This window comes from Erythrolamprus reginae, unplaced genomic scaffold (assembly GCF_031021105.1).
Source record: "Erythrolamprus reginae isolate rEryReg1 unplaced genomic scaffold, rEryReg1.hap1 scaffold_294, whole genome shotgun sequence".
Taxonomy (NCBI): domain Eukaryota; kingdom Metazoa; phylum Chordata; class Lepidosauria; order Squamata; family Dipsadidae; genus Erythrolamprus; species Erythrolamprus reginae.
In genome coordinates this window covers 8,931-32,262 of record NW_027248660.1, presented here as the reverse complement: position 1 = coordinate 32,262, position 23,332 = coordinate 8,931, and the positions used below count along the sequence as shown (strand labels likewise).

The window sequence follows — 23,332 nt, the reverse complement described above, 5'->3', positions numbered from 1 at the left end:
AAAGACCTCCCTTTGAAGGAGCTGGGGAATCCCTCCCATGAAGAGATTCCGGGGGTAGAGCTTTGACATGTATGGAATCCAGGAAGTGATCACCTTGGCGTCCTTAGTAACCTGTCAGTATACATAATGATGAAGAACAACCAAAGATATATTATCAGCATCTAATTCATCACTCCATTGTAGGAAAATTACAGAGCCTGAAAACTCCTATTTTATCTCTTTGCTTGAAAGAAAAAAACAGTGGAATTTTCATTAAAAACTTTATTTTTAAAATTTATTTTATTTCTTTTTAATTTTGGTTCGAAGTATAGAAACAAAAAAATTATAATCTGAAACTGAAATCCGAAACAGCTGATCTGCTGAACACTTTCTGCAAAGGAGGTTTTATCAGGAAATCAAGAAAGAATTATATATATATAAATAATTATATAAGAGGAATCAAGATTTTCCTTCCAAGTTGAGAATCGATCAAACATGGCATTTCACATCATTCCACAATTCTCAGGGAGAGGATCAGGTAACCATGCTGGTGCTTGGTTTCCACGGCTTCTTTCTGACATCTTTTCCTGCTCATTCTCTCTCACAAACACTTTTAGCTGCTGTCAAGAGGAACAAGTGCCCACATTTTCTCTAATCTTTCACAATCAGTAGCTGTTGCTGAATAGCTGAATTCCTCCAGATTTTACAAAGAACTCTTTAGCAAGATTTAGTGAAAGGGGACGGAGCTGCAAGAATTCCCATCATTCAACAATTTCCCATTTTGAAACATATAGATATTTTTTTCTTTGACTTCTGCATACTATCTAAATGGAAATCAAATGAACGTCACGTTAACAATTTTTCCAATATCGCAATGATGTTATATATCATGTTTTTACATTTGTTCTGGCTGTGAGATGCTCCTTTGTGTTCAGGTCTGGCCTCAGAAGGATAATGTAGCACTTGGGGATGAAGATGCAGCCCAGCAGACCAGCACTGGAGGCCAGGATGGAGAAGACCTGAACAGCCACCATGTATTTCCCTTTGGTGCTTAGGTAGGTGGGCACAAAAGTCACCCAGACACTGCAGAAGACCAGCATGCTGAAGGTGATCAGCTTGGCTTCGTTAAAGGCCCCAGGCAGGTTCCTGGCCAGGAAAGCCACCATGAAGCAGATGGCAGCCAGGAAGCCCATGTAGCTGAGGGTGACGTAGAACATGACAACAGCCCCTTCGTTGCATTGCAGGATGATCTCTCCATGTTGGGAGTGGAGGTCAGAGTCAGGGAAGGGGGGAGAAACTGCCAACCAGATGGAGCAGATGACAATTTGGACAGCAGCAGAAGAAAGGATGATGGAGTTGGCCAAGCTCTTCCCCAACCATCTCTTCATGTGGTTTCCTGGCTTTGTGGCCAGAAAAGCCAGCACCACTGTGATGGTTTTGGCCAAGAGAGAAGAAACAGCAACTGAGAAGATGATGCTGAAAACTGTCTGTCGGAGAAGGCAGGTGGCTTTCCTTGGTTGACCAATGAAGAGAGAAGAAGACAAGAAGCAAAGCAGGAGGGAGACCAGGAGGATGTAGGAGAGGTCCCGGTTGTTGGCTTTGACAATGGGGGTTTCTTGATATTTAATGAAGATGATTAAAACAAGGTCTGTGATTAAGAACAACAGTAGGGCAAAAGAGACCAGGATGATGCCCAGAAAGTCTTCATAAGACAGGAAGGTTATAACTTTGGGGATACATTGGACTCTGCGCTCATTAGGATATTTATCATCTGGACACTTGGTGCATTTTTTAGTATCTAAAAAATAAAAAGCAATATTTCTTTTATAAATTTTTTACGTTACAATAAATATTTTTTTGGACAACACCTAATTCCAGGAACATTTTCCAATAAGTATTTCTGAACTTTTTCATTAAAAAGAGCTAAGAAGGATAATTTTAAAAATGTAGCTGGGTATATGAAGTTCAGGGGACTCATACGATATTAATTATTTTCTGTGTAGTGTGTAGAATCTTCATAGGAACCTACATTATTAGAGGTTAAAAATGAATAATATAATCTTTTAGCCAAACATCCTGAATCCTGCCCCATGGAAGTTAAAGGGACTTGGAGAATGCCTAGAGTATCCTATAACATCTGGAAGCAATAGGCAATTAAGGAAAAACTTCCAAACAGTGAGAACAATTAACCAGTGGAACAGCTGGCCTCCAGAGGTTTTTTTTGTCCTTCAATATTGGAGGTTTTTAAGAAGATATTGGACAGTCACTTGTCTGAAATGATATAGATCCATGATGGCAAACTACGGCACGGGTGTCAGAGGTGGCACGCAGAGCCCTCACTCTGGGAATCTGTGCCATTGCCAGCTGATCTTCTGATTTCTAGTGCAGGCAGTGGAGCAATGAGAAACAGCCTGAAAACAGCCTGGAAAATGGTCCAGAAAACAGCCAAAAGAAAGACAGTTTTCACGCCGTTTTTCGGACCAAAAATGACCTGAAAAACGGCCAGAAATAGCCAGAAAAAGGCCCAAGAAATGACCAAAACAGGCATATACACACTGGCCAGCTAGTCTTTGAGTTTCCAATCCTTCAGCATGTGTATCTGCATGTTTTGGTTTGGGCACTTAGTGCCAAATAGGTTCACCATCATGGGTATAGGTTCTCCTATTTGAGCAGGGGGCTGGACTAGAAGACCTCCAAGGTCCCTTCCAGCTCTATTTTCATTGATTGATGGATCGATATGACAGGCAGAATATTTGTGTAAGGAGTTCCCCCCAAAACTATCCACAACACCACATGATGGACCTTCTCAGTGATCCTCAAGGGGAGGCCAATAATACTTCCTTTTAGATAAGAAATTGTGTAGGTTACAAATAAAGAACAAAAACAGGTTTGCTCCAATCTGCCTTTTAACTTGCACTTTCATGAAAATGTTCTGGATGGATCCAGTTCCACCAAGCCTCCCATTTTCATCAGGGTCACCCACCTTCCTGAGTGGAGAAGGTCCCCTCCGGACAAGGAATGCAGTCGTAGCAGCAAACTGGCTCTCCTTCTCGAGCCCTCTTGACAAATCCAGGATGACAACTTTCCACACATTGGGATTCAGGCAGAGACTGAGGAGAAAAAAGAGAATGTGTTAGGAAATATGTTAGGACTCTCCATCTATAGAAAATGTAGGTAAAAATGGATGGCGACAATTAGGCTCTGGTCTTTATTGAGGTTAATATGAAATCTCTGACTTCTTCTAAACAGATGCAGGAGGTATAACAACTGGCAGATTCTTCATTTAATTCCTCCCTTTTGCTTTTGGAATTGAACATTACAATAAAGTACTTTTCTATTTAATAAAGTCTGATGGGATGGAATTGCAGAAAAAAGATTTAAGTATGAGGATATATTCATATTAAATCTGAGAATAAAGTTTACTGTAAAAGGTTTAGGAAACTTTTATTTCATTCAGGTTTTTTTAATGTAGAATAAAACTATGATGAAGAAAGAAACCTCTGACCAGTAAAATATTGAAAGTTTTCCATAAAACATGGCAAAGCTGCTCCACTTAGGTCCTGTCTATTGAAGAACTTCCATTAAATGACACCAACTGGCATGGAAGGCCAACCACCCTACAGACTCTAGGGTTTCCCCACTTGAAATGGGTCCTCAGGCTTTGGGAAACAGAGAAAAGACAGCAAAATTTCTCCCACCTTATTAAGCAACTTTAGCCGTGAAAGAGCATCTTGGTTGATAGAAAGTCTCTGTCTTTCAAAATGCGCCAGAGCCTCTTCCTCGAGACCCTTCTTGGGGAGAACCAAGTAACTTCTAATGAAAAGATCTGCTTTTATCTCTCCATTTTGGTCCAAGTACAGTTTTTTCTCAGAAATATTCCAATATTCATTCTTCTCCAGAAAGGGATGAAACTAGAATGGGAACACCCATGAATTTGAAATATTGAAATAATTGTTTCTTATCCCACATTGAATCTTTCTTCTACAATTGTCTAATTTCCAAATATGGTTAAATAATACTGCCATTATCTTCAAAAATGAATGAAAAAGTTTGAGAAAAATTTGTCAATCATATATTGACAAAATATAGAGAAAATATAATTGACACAATTGGTCAATTATAGGGAACATTCTAGAGCAGATGAGAAATAATAGAGAGAAAAAAGATGATTCATAAACTCTTTAGAAACCACAGGTAGATTCCCAGAAAGCATGGGGGTTTATCAAGAAGAAAGGTGTCAGGCTAATCTTCTCTCTGGTCATCCTGATGAAAAACCCCTCCAGGCGTGGTCATTCTGCTTGATGGTAATGCAACATTAACCATTAACCAAAGAACTAAGGTGTATATTCCTGTTAGAACAATTGATCAGTGGAACAACATCACCAGAAGGTGCGATGCTCCAATCCTGGAAATTTTAAAGATGTTGCATAACCATTTGTCTGAAGTGGTGAAGGGTTTCCTGCCTAAGCAGGGGGATGGACTAGAAGACCTCTAATATGGGCTGGATATGGCCCACCAATGCAAAGTATCCGACACACGGATTGGTAGAATTAAGCCCAGGAAGTGGACGTTCTGGCTTGGGGAGACATCAACTCAAGGACCAAGTCTGCTTGCAGGCACCAAGTTTGGGGGATTACTGTATTTGCAATAAATCTACATCAAGTTCAGGGAAGGACAAATACAGTATTTCAGAGTCTGTGGAGAGGGGCGGCATACAAATCTAATTAATAATAATAATAATAATAATAATAATAATAATTATTATTATTATTATTATTATTATTATTATTATTATTATTCAGAGTATAAGACGCTCCGGATTATCAGATTCAGCTACCTTTTTTGGGGAGGAAAACAAGGGGGGAAAATCTGCCTCCCAGAAATTTGCCTCCTTGTAGCAAGCAGCCCATTTCAGCTTCAGCACAGGCTGATTAGCACAAGCAGATAATTGTGGGTTGGATCAGCCTCGTCAACTGTTTCAGGCTGCAAGGATTGCCATAGGCTATTGCCGCCTCTGCACGCTCCATTTTCTGGGTGGTGGGGATCAGAAGGGGTGGAAAATGGGGCACACGGAGGCAGCAATGTGAATCTCTAAGCATGAAACAGCTGAGGGTCGTGTGGATGCTTGTGTTCATCAGGCTGTGCTGAAACTGAAACAGGCTGTTTACTGTTTGCTACAAGGAGGCAAATTGCTGGGAGGCAGAGGCCAAAGGTTGGGGGGGCGGTGTGTGTGTGGGTCTACATTGGGTGTGTAAGATGGACCCAAATTTTTACCCTCTTTTTGGGGTGGAGCAATATTGGGTTGCTACCAGTATGGAAAAGGGTGGCGCATTGGTAGCATAAGTTGAGCTGCGCGTGTGAGTCCCAGCGAGATTTTGCTTGCGTGCGTGCAGAATAGCTATCCGCCCCAGGTGGGGGAGAGTGCACCTTATACTCTGAAAAATACAGTAAGGCAAGGAAGAGATCAAAGGAACCGCTCGTAGCCTTGAGGAAAGAGAAGAAGGAGGAGAGCTGAAGATCAGGAGGAGTCTGGGAGCCCCTTTTCCAATGGACCCCATCTCTCGATTGAGGAGGAGAGGATGCAGCCCTCTTCCGATCACTGACACAAGAAGGAGAAGAGCTGAAGATCGGGAGAAGTCTGGGAGCCCCTTTTCCAACTGACACCATCTCTCGATTGAGGGGGGGAGGATGCAGCCCTCTTCCGATCACTGACACAAGAAGGAGGAGAGCTGAAGACCAGGAGGAGTCTGGGAGCCCCTTTTCCAACTGACACCATCTCTCGATTGAGGAGGGGAGGAGGCAGCCCTCTTCCGATCACTGACACACGTCACACACCAGCCTATGATCTGCTCACTGTTACTCCAGGGTGTCACACATGGAAAAATGAACTCAGTTACAGGAGAGGAGCCTTTAGCTGAACGAGAGAGAGAGATATCCTCAAAGGATGAGCTCTTTTAGAGCTGAGCCAGGAAAGCAGAGAAGTTCAGTCTCCCCTTCATGGATTCTCTGAATGCAAAGATGGAGCCGCCATCAATCAGAGAAGCTTTAACTGGGATTGCTGCAGAGAGAAGGGGTTGGGCTAGATGCTTTCAGGGGTCTCCTCCAAATTCATAAAGGTCAAATTCCACACTGCTAATCACAAACCTATACAGCATTTTCAAGTTAACAGTGTTTAATCTCGAAATGCCATGGGATCTAGTTTTTGGAACAGGGGCGGGTTCATACCAGTCCAGTCCAGGCACAACGGTAGCCTCATACTAGCCTCATACTGGTCCCCAGGGGCTGCCATTTCCCCCCATATTGTTTTGAATGTCTTTTTGATTTTGGAATGTCTTTATTTTTTTTCTTCTTCTGTGCATGCACAGAAGCCAGGTTTTTCAGCACTTCACATGTGTCACCATTTTGTTTTGGGTGGCTTTTTAAAAAAATAAAAAAAATAAATTTAAATGATTTTCCTTCTGAGCATGTGCAGAAGCACTTCTGTTTTTCGGCCCACTCGTGATGTCACTGGCCTGGTACCCGTCCCTGGGGGCTGGCATTTTTCTCCAAATTTTTTTTGGAATATTTGTTGATTTGCGGGGGATTTCTTTATTTTTTTTTCTTTTTCTGAGCAAGTGCAGAAGTTGAGTTCCAGCACTGTACATATCTGTGCCCTCTGTTTTTTGCTTTGTTCTCTTTTTTTGCCACACTCTGCAGGAGGAAGCAAATGGGTAGCAAGGGAAGCCTTGCAAGAAATGCCCATATCTCACCATCAATCCGCAGACTGCATTGGCTACCAATTTGTTTCCGGACACAATTCAAAGTGTTGGTTATTTATTTGTTTGTTTGTTTGTTTGTTTGTTTGTTTATTTGTTTATTTGCTTATTTGCTTATGTGTTTATTTGCTTATGTGTTTATTTGCTTATGTGTTTATTTGCTTATGTGTTTATGTGTTTGTTTGTGTATGTGTGTGTGTGTGTTTGTTTATTTATTTACTTACTTACTTACTTATTTATTAGATTTGTATGCAACACAATAAAACAGTTCATAATATATAGGTTTTGACCTATAAAGCCCTACATGGCATAGGACCAGATTATCTCCAAGACCGCCTTCTGCCGCACAAATCCCAGTGACCGGTCAGGTCCCACAGAGTTGGTCTCCTTAGGGTCCCGTCGACCAAACAATGTCGGCTGGCGGGACCTAGGGAAGAGCCTTCTCTGTGGGGGCCCCGGCCCTCTGGAATCAGCTCCCCCCAGAGAGTCGTACTGCCTCCACCCTCCTTGCCTTTTGAAAAAGTTTAAAAACTCATCTTTGCTGCCAGAAAGAGAAAGAAAGAAAGAAAGAAAGAAAGAAAGAAAGAAAGAAAGAAAGAAAGGGAGGGAGGGTAGGGAGGGAGTGGAGGGAGGAAGGACTGAGGAGGAAGCTTGGGTGGGTGGGAGGGAGGGAAAGAAAGAGAGGGGGAGAGAAAGAGAAAAAAAGAAAGAAAGGAGGAAGGGAGAGAAAGAAAGACGGAGGGAGGGAGTGGAGGGAGGGATTGGAGGGAGGAAGTAGTGATGAGGATGTTTGTGTGGGTGGGAGGGAGGGAAAGAAAGAAAGAGGGGGAGAGAAAGAGAAAAAAGAAAGAAAGGAGGAAGGGAGAGAAAGAAAGAAAGAAAGAAAGGGGAGGGAGGGGGAGGGAGGCAGTGGAGGGGGGAAGGACTGAGGAGGACATTTTTGTTGGTGGGTGGGTGGTGAAGGAAGAAAGAAAGGGGTAGGGGGAGTGAGTGAGTTATTGGAGGGAGGAAGGACTGAGGAGGAAGGTTGGGTGAGTGTGAGTGAGGGAGAGAATGAAAGAAAGAGGGGGGACAGAAAGAGAAAAAAAGAAAGAAAGGAGGGAGAAAGAAAGAAAGAAAGAAAAAAGAAAGGGGAGGGAGGGGGAGGGAGGCAGTGGAGGGAGGAGGGACTGAGGAGGATATTTTTGTTGGTGGGTGGTGAAGAAGGAGGGAAAGAAAGAAAGAAAGGGGAGGGAGGGAGGGGGAGAGAGTGAGTTAGTGGAGGGAGTAAGGACTGAGGAGGAAGGTTGGGTGGGTGTGAGGGAGGGAGAGAATGAAAGAAAGAGGGTGAGAGAAAGAGAAGAAAGAAAGTAGGGAGAAAGAAAGAAAGAAAGACAGAAAGAAAGAAAGAAAGGGGAGGGAGTGAGGGAGTGGGGGGAGGGAGGACTGAGGAGGAAGCTTGGGTGGGTGGGAGTGAGGGAAAGAGAAAGGGGGGAGAAAAAGAGAAAGAAAGAAAGAAAGAAAGGGGGAGGGGAGGGAGGGAGTGGGGGGAGGAAGGACTGAGGAGGAAGCTTGCGTGGGTGGGAGTGAGGGAGGGAAAGAGAAAGGGGGGAGAGAAAGAGAAAGAAAGAAAGGGGGAGGGAGGGAGGGAAGGAGGGAGTGGGGGGGAAAGGACTGAGGAGGAAGCTTGGGTGGGAGGGAGGGGGGAGAAAGAAAGAGAGGGGAGAGAAAGAGGGAAAAAAGAAAGAAAGGGGGAGGGAGAGAAAGAAAGGTGGGAGGGGGAGGGAAGAAGGCAATGGAGGGAGGAATGATTGAGGAGGATGTTTGTGTGGGTGGGTGGGAAAGAGGGAGGGAAAGAAAGAAAGGGGGGAGAGAAAGAGAAAGAAAGAGGAGGGAGGGGAGGGAGGGAATGGAGGGAGGAATGATTGAGGAGGATGTTTGTGTGGGTGGGTGGGTAGGAAAGAAGGAGGGAAAGGAAGAAAGAGGGGGAGAGAAAGGAAGGAAGGAAGAAAGAAAGAAAGGTGGGAAGAAGTTGGATGGGAGGGAGGAAAAGTAAGAAAGAGGGAAAGAGAAATAGAGAGAAAGGAAGGAAGGAAGCAAGGATGAAGTAGATGAAAAAGAAAGAGAGAAATGACATGACCACCAAGCATCGCCTGCTGAATCACATGACCCTGAAGCCACTCCCCACCAGGTCACATGGCTAGTAAGCCACTCCCAGCTAATCACATGACCACCAAGCCACAGCCACAAAATAAGCCACACACACAGAGTGGTAGTAAAATACTTGGGAAACACACACACACACACACACACACACACACACACATACACAAACACTGCTTTGGAACCATTATTCCCTGAGTAATTTAATTGGGCAGATCTGTTGAGGTGGTTCCCCTCCTTCTCCTTGGGATTCCTCCTCCAAAGGATCTGAGATTCATGGATCCCTATCAGGACCCCCTACCTGCCACGGCTGCAGCCTTGGAGACCCCAACCTCTTTTCTCCCTCCTTCCTTCTCCTCGATCTGGAAGAATAGGCGGCATTCAAGACATGGGCCAGAGTCTTCATGAGGCTGTAAAAGTCATAGACATTTCTGATCCGTCTTCTGTTCCTTTTCCTCTGGGTCTCCAGTGGGGCTTTCTGGGTGCATCTCCTGCGGCCTTTGACAGAAAAGATGTTTTTTGAAAGAGAACAGAGAAAATAAAGATCTTGAAACTTTTCTTCCACAAAGAAATGGGGTTCAAATGTTTCATCTTTTGGCCTTCCTTTGGACAGATAACCAAAGTTCAAAATACTGTGGATATATTTGAGAAGTCTGCACTTGTCTATTTCATACCCTTCAAAAGTTGTGAGGATCCAGACTTTCTCTTCAATGAGTCCCGGCAAGCGCAGAAATGTTAAATGGAAAGGAAGAATTCTGTCCCAAAGGGACTCATATTCCATGAAGTGAACAAAGACATTGACTTGTCTCCACTTAGAGAGGGCATCCCTGAGGGAGGCTGTATATCCTGTTGTTGAGAATTGTTGTGACAGAACCACACAAATTCCATTCCTGATAATCACAGGAGGGAAAGTCCTCATGAAATTCTCTCCCTTCTCTGTGTCTGAAGCAAAGAGGCCAATCAGGATCCATCTGAAATGGAGGAGCAGTTGGACAATGGCTGGGTAGTGGAACCCTTCTTTCGGTTCCATCTGGTGGAAAAAGGGGAATTTGCTTTTATCACTCAGATCCTCTGAAGCAATTCTATAACTGATCTGAAAAAGCAATGAAAATGCTGTATCATATTTGGGGTCAGATCAAATCCAAAATATTAGATTTTAATAAATCCAACCTGCTTCTCATGAATGTATTGGAACAATTTGTAGTTAGACATTGTTTGAAATATTAAAGACAGAATATTAGCAAGATTGTACAATAAAAATGAAAAAGAATAAATTTTAAAAACTATACACATTGTGAAGATTATTACTGTACCATCTCTACAATTTACCACAATTAGATTAACACATTGAAATGCTGACTGAATATTCCAATAAAGGGCCTATTATAATTTTTGAGGATTGCTACATCTCTTTCTGTTTCTGTATCCCAGATTTTTTCTGGAGGACTTTGTTTAGCTTCTTCTCCAGTTATACAGGAAACTGGGAGACCTCAGTTCCTAATACGATTTGTCAGTTGTATAATCCAAGATTTCTCTTTAATAGAAATTTTGTCTTTTTTCGGAGCCTGTCAGTTTTCATAAATTAGAATTTATGCCGATATCCATATTTTCTGAATTTATACATAGCAGAAATTGTATACATTCCCAATACAACTGTGAGGGCAGCAGCTGGAGTCCTTTTACTCACCCCAAGACCTCAGAGGCCGTGATGAGGTTGGTTCTGCTAGAGATTTCTCTCTGAGGGTTTAGGACTTTTTGCCTCCGCCACTTGGACGAAGCTCTTTCTTCCCCCGTAGCTGACCAGCCGCTGCCTTCTCTCCCTCGCCCAAAGGCCCCTAGCTCTTGGCCCCAGCCCTTTCGTCACAAAAATCCACCTTCAGCCACAGCCTTTTGGCCACATGGGACACTTCACCACCATCCAATCAGAACGGTTCTTACAAAATGCTACTTTTGGAAGGAAAGAATGGGACAGTTTGCTCTTTCATGCACACACACACCAGTTGAATGATAGAGAGGGAAGGGACCTCAGTGGCCATCTAGTCTGACTCCCCTTCTCATTCAGGAGACTTACAGAATGATAGAAAGGGAAAGGACCTCAGTGGACATCTAGTCTGACTCCCCTTCTCATTCAGGAGACTTACAGAATGATAGAGAGGGAAGGGACCTCAGTGGCCATCTAGGCTGACCCTCTTCGCAAGCAGGAGAATTGGTCTTCCAGTCAAATTATTGGGCTGCTAAATTGGCTGGTGGAACTCCTTGCCTCACAACAAGCTAATCCTTTAAAAGCTAATTTGGGAACCCAATCAGAGCAGTCCTCTCAAAAGAGGAGTGGGAGAGAGCACTAGGTAGCATTCTCTTAGCAAAGGACAGATGTGAAGTTACTGGTTACTGTCTGGGGCCCCTTTTTAACCTGCTCCTCATGGTAATCTTTGGAATTTTTACAATGCATGGAGCACTTATGACAAAAGAAAGTGTCAAGAGAGGCAAAAACTCGGAGGCCCCAGACGTGGGGGTAGGGGGCCACCCCCGCCCTCCACCCATACACATTTGTCATATTCTGACCTGCTAAATTGGCCGGGGGAACACACTGCTACATGGTTCTCTCTCAAACTCCCTTTGCATTTCTCTCTCTTTCTCTCTCTCCAGGGTCCCTTCCAACACTTGTTAATTTGTTTGGGAATCTGTAGATGTCACCGGGGGGTTGGACTAGATGACCTCTGTGGTCCCTTCCATCTCTCTGATTCTGTAGAAATCTTCTTGAGAAGGGGGTTGGACTAGATGACCTCTATGATTCTAGATGACCTCCTTAAGGTCCCATCCAATTCTGTAAGGGTCACCTTCTTGAGAAGGGGGTTGGACTAGATGCCCTCTAGTTTGTTTTGTCATAACCGCTTGTTCCTTTTGCATCTGCCTCGAGGCATAGCAAAAATTCCACAGATAATCATGACAAGCCGGTCATAAAGGGGCCCTAGACAGCAACCAGCCTTCACTTCTGTCCTTTGCTAAGAGAATTCTACCTAGTTCTCTCTCCCACCCCTCTTTTGTGAGGACCAATCTGATTGGAATATGGAATCTGATAGATATGGAATTAAAATCACCAAGTACAGAATTTAATTATAAAAAAAGAGCATGTGGTAAGCTGTTCTCATATCTCCTTGAAATGCTAATTGTTTTAGGAAACTCCTGTTTCTTTGATGTGATATATGGTAAAGGGGTCATGAGGTCCATTGCCCCAACTAAATGTGACCAGGTATGCCAATTTGTAGAATGATAACTCCTATATTTTTCTCATTATTTTGTTAATTCCTGTTTCTTTGAAGATGAGATTTTTGGTGATTTTATTTCCATATCTATTGATGGGATAACTATCGGAGTTTAGCTTTGTTGAAAACAAAAGTTCGTTGCTGCTGATAATGTGTGTGTGTGTGTGTGTGTGTGTGTGTGTGTGTGTGTTTGTGAAAGAGCTCCCAAAGCCCCCACACACTTTGGAGACTCTCCACATGAATGCAGAAGAAGGCATGGGATCGTCTAGATGCCCAGAGTATGAACAGACCTCTCTCTCTCTGCAAACAGGAAAGGATCATCAGCCTCCCCAGGTTTTTCCCACAAAGCCCCCTGCCCCCCCACTTTGGGGACCGATACCTCTTTTCACCCCTCCTTCATTCGTCTTGAGGGTTCCCAGAAGTGGGAGGGGGAGGGGGCTTTGGGAGCTCTTTCACACACACAAACAAACACCCACACCCACACATACCAATTCTATTCAGAACCCCTCCTCAAGCATGAAACTGATACAGAGTCATAGAGATGGATGGCACCTCAGAGGCAATCTAGTCCAGCCCTCTTCACAAGCAGGAGAATTGGTCTCCCGGTCAAATTTCTGGGCTGCTAAATTGGCTGGTGGAACTCCCTGCCTCACAACAAGCTAATCCTTAAAAAGCTAATTTGGGAAGCCAAAGATTGGTCCTCACAAAAGAGGGGTGGGAGAAAGAGCTTGGTAGCATTCTCTTAGCAAAGGACAGAAGTGAAGGCTGGTTGCTGTCTGGGGCCCCTTCATGACCTGCTCGTTATGATTATCTGTGGAATTTTTGCGATGCCTCGAGGCAGATGCAAAAGGAACAAGCGGTTATGACAAAACAAACTAGAAGGCATCTAGTCCAACCCCCTTCTCAAGCAGGTGACCCTTACAGAATTGGATGGGACCTTAAGGAGGTCATCTAGAATCATAGAGATCACCAATCCAACCCCCTTCTCAAGCAGATTTCTACAGAATCAGAGAGAGGGAAGGGACCACAGAGGTCTTCTAGTCCAACCCCCTTCTCAAGTCGGTGACATCTACAAATTCCCAAACAAATTAATAAATTAACAAGTGTTGGAAGGGACCCTGGAGAGAGAGGGGGGGGACATGATCGAAACATTTAAATATGTTAAAGGGTTAAATAAGGTTCAGGAGGGAAGTGTTTTTAATAGGAAAGTGAACACAAGAACAAGGGGACACAATCTGAAGTTAGTTGGCGGAAAGATCAAAAGCAATGTGAGGAAATATTATTTCACTGAAAGAGTAGTAGATCCTTGGAACAAACTTCCAGCAGACGTGGTTGGTAAATCCACAGTAACTGAATTTAAACATGCCTGGGATAAACATATATCCATCCTAAGATAAAACACAGGAAATAGTATAAGGGCAGACTAGATGGACCATGAGGTCTTTTTCTGCCGTCAGTCTTCTATGTTTCTATGTAGAGAAATGCAAAGGGAGATTGAGAGAGGACCATGTACCAGTGTGTTCCCTCGGCCAATTTAGCAGGTCAGACTTTGTCAAATGTGTAAGGGTGGAAGAACGGGGTGGGATTGGATGACCACCAAGGTCCCTTCCAACTCTTGTTAAGTGTGTATGGGTGGAAGGTGGGGATGGCCCCCTACCCCCACATCTGGGGCCTCAAGGTTTTTGCCTCTCTCGGCACTTTCTTTTGTCATAAGTGCTCCATGCATTGTAAAATTTCCAAAGATTACTATGAGGAGCAGGTCATAAAGGGGCCCCAGACAGTAACCAGTAACTTCACATCTGTCCTTTGCTAAGAGAATGCTACCTAGTGCTCTCTCCCACCCCTCTTTTGAGAGGACTGCTCTGATTGGGTTCCCAAATTAGCTTTTAAAGGATTAGCTTATTGTGAGGCAGGAAGTTCCACCAGCCAATTTAGCAGCCCATGAATTTGACTGGAAGACCAATTCTCCTGCTTGCGAAGGGGGTTGGACTAGATAGTCTCTGAGGTCTCTTCCCTCTCTATCATTCTGTTTCATTCTCCTGCTTGAGCTGGAGGTCAGACTAGATGGACTCTGAGGTCCCCTCCATTCTCCTGAATGAGAAGGGGGGTCAGACTAGATGGCCACTGAGGGCCCTTCCCTCTCTATCATTCTGTAAGTCTCCTGAATGAGAAGGGGGGACAGACTAGATGGCCACTGAGGTCGCTTCCACCTCTATCATTCAAGTGATGTGTGTGTGTATGAAAGAGCAAACTGGATAGAATAAAACATAATATTAACTTAATAATACAAGACGAAATAGTTACAAAATTAAAGAAGAGTAACCAATATCAATTTGAAACTGCGAATAAAATAGGCAGATGGCTTGCTTACAAATTTAAAAAACAGGAACAAGAACGATACATACAAGTCTTAGAGGACAAAAATGGAGAAATGCAACATATACAGTGGTCCCTCGATCATCGCGAGGGTTCCGTTCCAGGACCCCTCGCGATGATCGATTTTTCGCGAAGTAGCGGTGCGGAAGTAAAAACACCATCTGCGCATGCGCAAATGGTGTTTTTACTTCCACCGCCGCCCGCCCTTCGCCCCGCCCACCCCGTTGCTCGCGCCTGGAGTTTCCCCCGCGCGCGTGCCGCCCGCCCGCCCACGCCGTTGCTGGGGCCACTTCCCAGCTGGGAAGCGGAGCTGGGATGTCCCCAAGCGCGCGCGCGTTGCTGGGTCCGCTTCCCAGCTGGGAAGCGGAGCTGGGGTTTCCCCAAGCGTGCGCGCACCGCCCGCCCGCCCACCCACCCCGTTGCTGGGGTCGCTTCCCAGCTGGGAAGCGGAGCTGGGGTTTCCCCAAGCGCGCGCGCACCACCCGCCCGCCCACGCCGTTGCTGGGGCCGCTTCCCAGCTGGGAAGCAGAGCTGGGGTGTCCCCGCGCGTGCCGCCCGCCCGCCCACGCCGTTGCTCGCGCCGCCGCTGGGGTCTTACCGGGGCAAGAGGGGGAAGACCCAGGGAAGCCGCCCAGCAGCTTATCTGCCCGGCGAGAAACTCCACCATCTACGCATGCGTGGCCATAGAAAAAAGGCACGCATGCGCAGATGGTGTTGTTTACTTCCGGGTTGAAAACTCGCGATATAGCGTTTCGCAATACTCGAGATCGCGAAACTCGAGGGATCACTGTAATGGGGGAAAAAAAGAACATAGTAGTTGAATATTATGCTCACTTATATCAAAGGGAAGAAACAAATCAAGATCAATTAAACAAATACCTAGAAGAAGCAAAAGTACAAAAAATAATAGAATCAGATAAAATTACATTAGATGAAGAAATAACTTTATTAGAAGTTGAAAACGTGATAGCTAAACAAAAGAATAATAAAACCCCAGGTCCAGATGGGATACCGGCCGGATTTTATAAAGAATTAAAGGAATTATTAGCCGAAATTTTAGTAATAATATTTAATGAAGTTTTAGAAAAAGGATTGTTACCTGCATCTTGGACACAAGCCCTAATAAGTTTAATCCCGAAAGACCCGGGGAAAAAAGAACATATACAAAACTACAGACCAATATTGCTTCTCAATGTTGATTACAAAATTTTTATGACAATAATGGCAGGCAGACTTAAACCAATTCTGAATAAAATAATAAAGGATGATCAAAATGTATTCCTACCAGGAAGATACATACGAAATAACACAAGAACGATATTGAACATTTTAGAATATTATGAGGCACATTCAGAGAGACAATTAGCGTTAATATTTTTAGATGCCCAAAAAGCTTTTGATGACCTGAGATGGGAATTAACCTGGAATTAATTTAAAAAATGCAATTTGGTCCAAAAATGATAAAAATGATTCAAACTATATATAATATTCAGTCAGCCCAAATTATACTTAACGGTGAATTAACAAACGCCTTCCAAATTTCAAAAGGAGTCCGTCAAGGATGCCCCCTATCCCCGCTTCTATATATTTTAACAGTGGAAACATTGCTCAATCAAATAAGAACTAATGTAAGAATTACAGGCCTGAAGGTTAAAAAACAGGAATTTAAGGTGCAGGCTTATGCGGATGACTTGGCATTTATTTTGGATGATCCAACAGACGCTGGTGAATATTTATTGAAAGAAATACAACAATATGGAGAGGTAACAGGACTAAAAATTAAGAAACAAAAAACTAAAATCATAACTAAAAATATGGATATCAAACAAGAGCAGGAGTTAGAAAGAATCTTAGGAATTCAAATTGTTAAAAAAGTAAAATATCTGGGTATAATATTAACTAAAAGATGCGGCACAATTCAAAAAGATAACTACGACTCACTTATTAAAAAAACGGAGCAACAACTAATTAAATGGAACAAAATTCATATTTCATTATCAGGGAGTATAGCTACAATTAAAATGTCCATTTTACCTAAATTTTTATATTTATTTCAGACTATTCCAGTGAAACTGAACAATTTTTTTCCCCCTAAAATAAACACAACTATTTCCAAATTTATCTGGGAGGGGAAAAAACCAAGGATAAGACTTAAATTTCTACAAGACAAAGTTACACAAGGTGGATTTGGCTTACCAAATTTTGAAAGCTATTACCAAGCAGCGGTCCTGCTGTGGCTAAAAGACTGGATAAATCTCCAAAACCAAAGATTACTGGCATTAGAAGGGCATAATATTTTACAGGGATGGCACAGTTTTTTATGGAATGAAAAAGATAAGATTTCAGTATACTTCAAAAATTATATGATTAGAGATTCCCTAATAAATACATGGCTGAAAATTAAAAAAGAGCACTATTCTAAAATCCCAAGGTGGTACTCCAGCCTGGAAGCTCTTACGCACCCTAATCTATTCCAAATGCAAAAATTGCTGACCTACAATCACATATTGGATGAGAAGGGAAGCATACAAACTAGGTATCAATTAGAAAATCAAACTATTAATATTGACTGGTGGTCTTACTCCCAAATTTGGACAAAATGGAACAAAGATAAAAAGAAAGAGGGAATACAAGAAAAAGATAGTTTAATTGACAAATTACTATTAGAACATGATAAAAAATTTATGACTAGAATGTATAATTATATAATGTGATACAAAATGGAAACCGAGATAGTAAAAGAAAATATGATTAGTTGGGCTCAAAATATAGGTTATAATATTTATATAGAGCAATGGGAGCAAATGTGGAAAAATTTGAAACTAACAAAATCAATATCATACAAGGAAAATTCACAAAAAATGTTCTATAGATGGCATCTAGCCCCAGCCAGATTGGCTAAAATCTACCCCAATCTGAAGCCAAACTGCTGGAGGTGCAACAACAAAACTGGATCCTTTTACCACGTATGGTGGACATGCCCACAGACAAAAAAGTTTTGGAAAAAAATCCAAACATGGATTCAAGAAATCACGGCAATCACATTAAAACTAAAACCAGAAATTTTTATTTTGGGCATAATAGATCTAGATTGTAAAAAAGAGGACTTTTATCTGATTCAACATATAATTACAGCCATGAGAATTACAATTGCGCACAATTGGGAAAAAGAGGACACACCAACCGAAAGAGAAACTATTAAAAAAATATACGACTGTGCAGAAATGGACAGACTCACCCAAAAAACTTAAAAACAAAGAGGATTCAAGATACTATGAGATTTGGAAAAAATTCTATGATTGGGTAACGAAAAGAAAAAAGGTAAAATGTAAACTAAATATAGGCTAAGGATTGAGAGTGATCAAATATAAAACTCTGAATATCTTTATCGGATTGTTATCAACATCTTTTTCAATCCAATCGGTCCTTAATTCAAGTGTAGACTAGAAAAATAGTGGAAAAAACCGTGGCAACCATATGCCGCACAATGTATAATCTAAGAAACTTAGAACTGTTAGAAACAGTTCACTGGGGGGTGCGGGCGAAGGAAGAGTCAGAAGGTAACAATTTATTTAGACAGAAGGTTTTAAATTTAATTTTTACTATTGATATATCTGATTTGCTATTGATACACATGTTGAAATGATAGAGTTCATTTAAACAGATTAATTATATGACATAAATATAATAAGGGCATGGTGAATATATGTCGATATAATGAGGCAAATTACGATGTATCTGCTCTTCCTTCTGTGTATATTTTTGTAAATTCAATAAGAAATATTTTTTTAAAAAAAGAAAGAGCAAACTGTCCCATTCTTTCCTTTCCAAAGTAGCATTTTGCAAGAACCGTTCTGATTGGATGGTAGCGAAGTGTCCCATGTGGCCAAAAGGTTGTGGCTGAATGTGGATATTTGTGACGAAAGGGCTGGGGCCAAGAGCTAGAGGCCTTTGGGCGAGGGAGAGAAGGCAGCGGCCGATCAGCTGCAGCAGACGAAAGAGCTTCGTCCAATTGGCGGAGGCAAAAAGTCCCATCCCCCTTTGTGAAGCCCCAAACATCAGAGGGGTGAAAAACATGGGGGAAACCTTGGCCTCTTATACATTGATAGTTGAGGGTAAGGAAGCTGGAGAGCTATGAGGTCTTTCATTTAAGCACCACTCTCACTCAGGCCTTTTCTCTGACTGAGCTCCTTTGATGATGAGGGTCCCAGATTCAGACTCAGAGAAAACAACCCCAGGTAAGGAAAGGTGTTGCATGCTCCATTGGCTGACCAACTCTGTCACTTCCCAAAGACCATAGCTTTTGAACTGGATTGATTCATTATCAGATAATTATTATGACAAAAGAATCCAAGTCTTCTTCACAGAGTATACAATCCAATGTGTAAGTATATAATATCATTTTGTTTGTGTAAATTAGTGAGTTCCAATAGGTATTTAGCATGCTCAACATGTGTACCTATAACAGAACTTAAAACAGAATAAAAGAATTGGAAGGGACCTTGGAGGTCTTCTAGTCTAACCTCCTCCTCAATCAGGGGACCGTATACTCTTCCAGACAAGTAGCTGTCTGGTCTCTTTTTAAAAATCTCCAGTGTTGGAGCACGCACAACTTCTGGGGACAAGTTATTCCACTGATTAATTGCTCTAAGTGTCAGGAAAGTTCTCCTTAGTTCTAGGTTGTTTCTCTCCGTGATTAGATTCAATCCAATGTTTCTTGTCTTGTTTTCCAGTTTTTGGAAAATAGGTACCCATCCCCCCTATTCTTTGGGGGAGCCCCTGAAATATTGTACACTGTTATTAGGTCACTGTGAGAAAAGGAAAAATAATGACACAGGAGCCAGGTGAACAGGAACAGACGTTTACTATCTCCTTAATCAAGGAGAGGCCAACTCAGGTAGAGAATCACCCCTGAAGAAGGCAATTGACATCTTCACACCTCCATTTTTATACCAAATCGACAATTCATACATGACTCCCAGTATACCAAACACTCCCATAACTCATGACGTGAGCAATGACCTATGTTCTTAATGTGGTTTTTCCTCTTACCTGGGGACTAGCCCCAGTTTCATATCCTGTTTTTCACACAATGAGCTAAAAATACAATATGTGTTCATAATTCTGCTTCACACGCATGGTTATATAATGGTAGAGAGGAAAGATCATTTGAGTATAAAAGACAACTTGATATCACAATATGGCTCCACTTTGGTTCCCTTCTTTACACAAAAGAAACCATCTTTACATTTTCCTCTCAGTCACTCAAAGTCCTTTTCGTTCAACTAGACATACTCAATTCCTGCAACTGTTCTTCATATGTTTTAGTCTCCAGACCCTTAATCATCTTAGTCTCTACATTTTTAAAATAATATTGTGATCAAAATTGGATGCAGTATTCCAAGCGTGGTCTTGCCAAGGCATTATAAAGCGATACTAATAATTCACATGATTTTATCCATCTGTTGATGCAAATGTTTTTGGCTTTTTTGGCTAGTGCCAAACATTGTTGGTCCATTTTTAAGTGATTGTCCACTAAGACTCCAAGATCCCTCTCACAGTTACAACAATTGAGGCAGATTTCACCTAATCTGTAAGTGTACATTTGGTTTCTCCAGCCTAAGTGTAAAACCTTACATTTCTCTACATTGAATTTCATCTTGTTAGCGTTAAAGTCTATCTAGAACCCTCTGGATCTTCACCCTATCTTCTGGGGTGCTGGCTATTCCTGCCACTTTAGCGTTGTCTTCAGATTTGATGATTTCCCCATTTCTCCCCTCATCCAAAACATTCGTGAAGATGTTGAAGAGTCCTGGGCCTAAAATGGAACCTGGGGGTCCCCCACTGCTGGTTTCCCTCCAGGCAGAAGTAGTTCCATTGAGGACCACCGGCTGACTCCATCTGGGCATCAGGCTGCCTATCTCACATAGTTTTAGCTTACCGAGAAATAGGTTGTGGTTTACCTTGTCAAAGCCTTTCTGAAATCCAAGTGCTGTATACTATGTGCACTGCCTTTCATGGGTCCACTAATTTAGTAAATGAAATAACATATATTTATGATCTATTATAGTCCTAGTAAGTGATTCATATCTATACCGAATAACAAGAGTTCAAATATGTATCTTTCCTTTCCCTGCTTGATAAGCACAGATCCTTCTTCTCGTGGCCCCATTGAGCCCAAACCTCCCTCTCCAACAAGGGCTTGGATCAGGGCCAAGAGGCTGAGCTCCATTTGGAGGGCAATCCATTTTCTCCATCCTATTTATCTGTTCATTGAGTCAAATGTTGCACTAACATCTAGAAAGCCTGCAAACCTTGTTTTACCTCACTCATATAGATTAGATATTTCATGACCAATTTGAGCCAATAGATGATCATTAACTTATGCATTGTTTCTTCTAAAATCTACATAGCTTTTAACTCTACTTAAAACCTTCTGGTTCTTCTTCAAGGAATGCATTTTTCTCAAGTTTAACTAAGAGGATCATGGCATAAATTTTAGCCACAATATCTGCTAGTCCATTTGGTCCATAATTGCCAGAGTCCTTTTTATTCCATATTCTAGTTACATAAAATGCAACTACTGTATTGCCAACTTCAATCCGAGTGGAGAGGGCATGTCTTGTCTTCTAAAATGAAGATGCCAATAGGGGCCCCAACAACTGGAGATATTTTGGATCAATTAACTAGTTGGTAGAATGTCTTCTCCAGGGAAGGTATTGCTTGCATCTCAGGCCTTTTATGATTAACCTCAACATGGACATAATGGGGTAGAACATTGACATTTTGGCTAATATGGAGGAAATCAGTTCCTGAATTCCATGCAGAAAACATGAATGCATCTATTGCTCATCTACCATCACCCACCACTTATTTTTACCAGATGGAGAAAAGCACAAACAAACCTGGGGGACTTTGTAGGTGCCTCCTATTGTTGACATCTGGATGGAGATTTCAATTGCAGCTGAATCAAGAAGAGCCAGAAGGTTGTCCTTCCTTCCACAGCCGTAGTTGGGGACATTGGCTTCTCCAGTGGAGAGAATGTCCAGCAAGGCATCTGAAGTGTGGAAAGTGCTCAGATAGTTGTCATGGATATTGCAGCCAAGTGTGAGGTTGTGCATGAACTGGGAATTCTTGTTCATCAGTTGAATGTTGAAAATTAATACTAAGACATATACAAAACCATAAATATCCCTATTGTAAGAAAAAATGTTATTATAATCAACAGCAACAACAAATACTTCTTTTAATATATACTACTCAAATAAATAAAGGGAACACTCAAAGAACCCATCCTAGATCTTAATGAATGAAATATCCTCATTGAACACTTTGTCCTGTACAAAGTTGAATGTGCTGACAACAGCATGTGAAAAGCAACACAATCAGTGTTGCTTCCTAAGTGGACAGTTTGATTTCACAGAGGTTTGATTGACTTGGAGTTATATTCTGTTGTTTAAGTGTCCCCTTTATTTTTTTTTGAGCAGTGTATAATCTTGCACATGCCTAGTGAACCAAAAACAATGATCAGTTACACAAATATGGAAATCGACTGAGGTACGGCAACTACAACTGATTCCACCACTACTTCAAATAAAATTCATGATTCAAATGATAAATTAAGGATTGAACAGAGAGAGGAAAATAATCTGCAGCCCTTTCAGCTTTTTCTCAGACCCCCTTTTGAGTCTCTTTCACAAAATCAGACAAAAGTGAGAAGCTGTGGAAATCAAAATCATTCAGGAAATTAGACATATTCACAATATAGGAATAAATGAGGAAAAAACATAAAATAAGGAGAGTGTTAGAACAGTGGGAGTGAAACTCCATCACCATGAATGACTTACTGATCAGGAAGAGAAGGAGCCACGTTGAAAAGCAACTTTGTATGCAACGTTTCATCTTCACCTGTGACTATACCAATGAGATGGTCTCCCGGGCTGTAAAAGCTCTGTGGTTGTTTTCCATCCTGGTGCTCCAAACTCAGCGGGCATTTCCTTCTCAGCTTCCCAGAGACTGGATGGGACAAAAGCAGCACCACAACCAGAAGCAGGAGGTCCATCATCCATGGGGTGACTCAATCAATCTCCTTCCTGTTCCTAAAGAAGAATTCAGAGGATTTTCAAAAGGTGGGATATGATGTAGTTGCTTCCCTGATTGAAACACAGCTTCACCTGGAAAGGAGAGAGATGTACATGCAAGAAACTCTGCCTGTCTCCAAACTCCCTATTTCTCTGCCCAAAGTCTCCCCTGGAGGATTCAGCCCAAGAGCAGAGCTGAAACGTTGATCGTAATAATTCTCCCTCTCAGGAGAAATCCCTGGATGATTCAACTTTGGGGAATTCTCTGGAGAGAAATGAAAGGGAAATAATCCCCCTATGGCTCATAATGGCAGGGGCAGAGATGGAATTAAATGGGTCATCTAGAATTGAGAGGTTTGAGAGGTTGAGAGCTCGTGCTGGAAAAACTGAGATCTGGAGGATTTTGTTGGCACACTGTGTCTGGAAAAACAAATAAATCTGAAATTGAGGGCCGGAGACAAATCCAGGGCAGGTAGCAGGCATCTCACAGGTCTTGAAATAGGTGAATGCTGTTTTGCATTTTTTTTTTTTTTTTTTTTCTCAAAGTCTCCACACAAAAGCGCTGATGCAACTTTAGTGAAAAACTAGTTATCAGAACTTTGCAGAGTTAAAAAAAACCCACCTTTCTCTGTCTCATACACACACACAAAAGGGCTGATGCAACTTTAGTGAACTTTAAACTTTTAAAAAACTTTGCAAAGTTAAAAAAAAACTTTCTCTCTCTGTCTATCACATA

General features: G+C 42.1%; 1 protein-coding gene across 1 annotated transcript; it reads right to left on the bottom strand.

The window, feature by feature from the left end:
• Positions 1-246: 246 nt before the first annotated feature.
• LOC139156112 (vomeronasal type-2 receptor 26-like) lies at positions 247-20,747 on the bottom strand. Its single transcript, XM_070731421.1, has 5 exons — positions 20,612-20,747; positions 19,568-19,593; positions 3,678-3,890; positions 2,963-3,089; positions 247-1,777 (listed from the first exon to the last, which is right to left on the bottom strand). Exons 1-5 carry the CDS (start codon positions 20,745-20,747, stop codon positions 867-869), a joined length of 1,413 nt encoding a protein of 470 aa, XP_070587522.1. The 3' UTR covers positions 247-866.
• Positions 20,748-23,332: the final 2,585 nt, after the last annotated feature.

Excerpts from the sequence above, each read along its gene's own strand:
- LOC139156112 (XM_070731421.1), bottom strand. The coding sequence starts at position 20,747 with ATGGAGCTCAGCCTCTTGGCCCTGATCCAAGCCCTTGTTGGAGAGGGA. Across the intron at positions 3,090-3,677 it reads GGCTAAAGTTGCTTAATAAG|TCTCTGCCTGAATCCCAATG; the intron begins GTGGGAGAAATT and ends TTTTCTCCTCAG. Across the intron at positions 1,778-2,962 it reads GACCTTCTCCACTCAGGAAG|ATACTAAAAAATGCACCAAG; the intron begins GTGGGTGACCCT and ends TTTATTTTTTAG.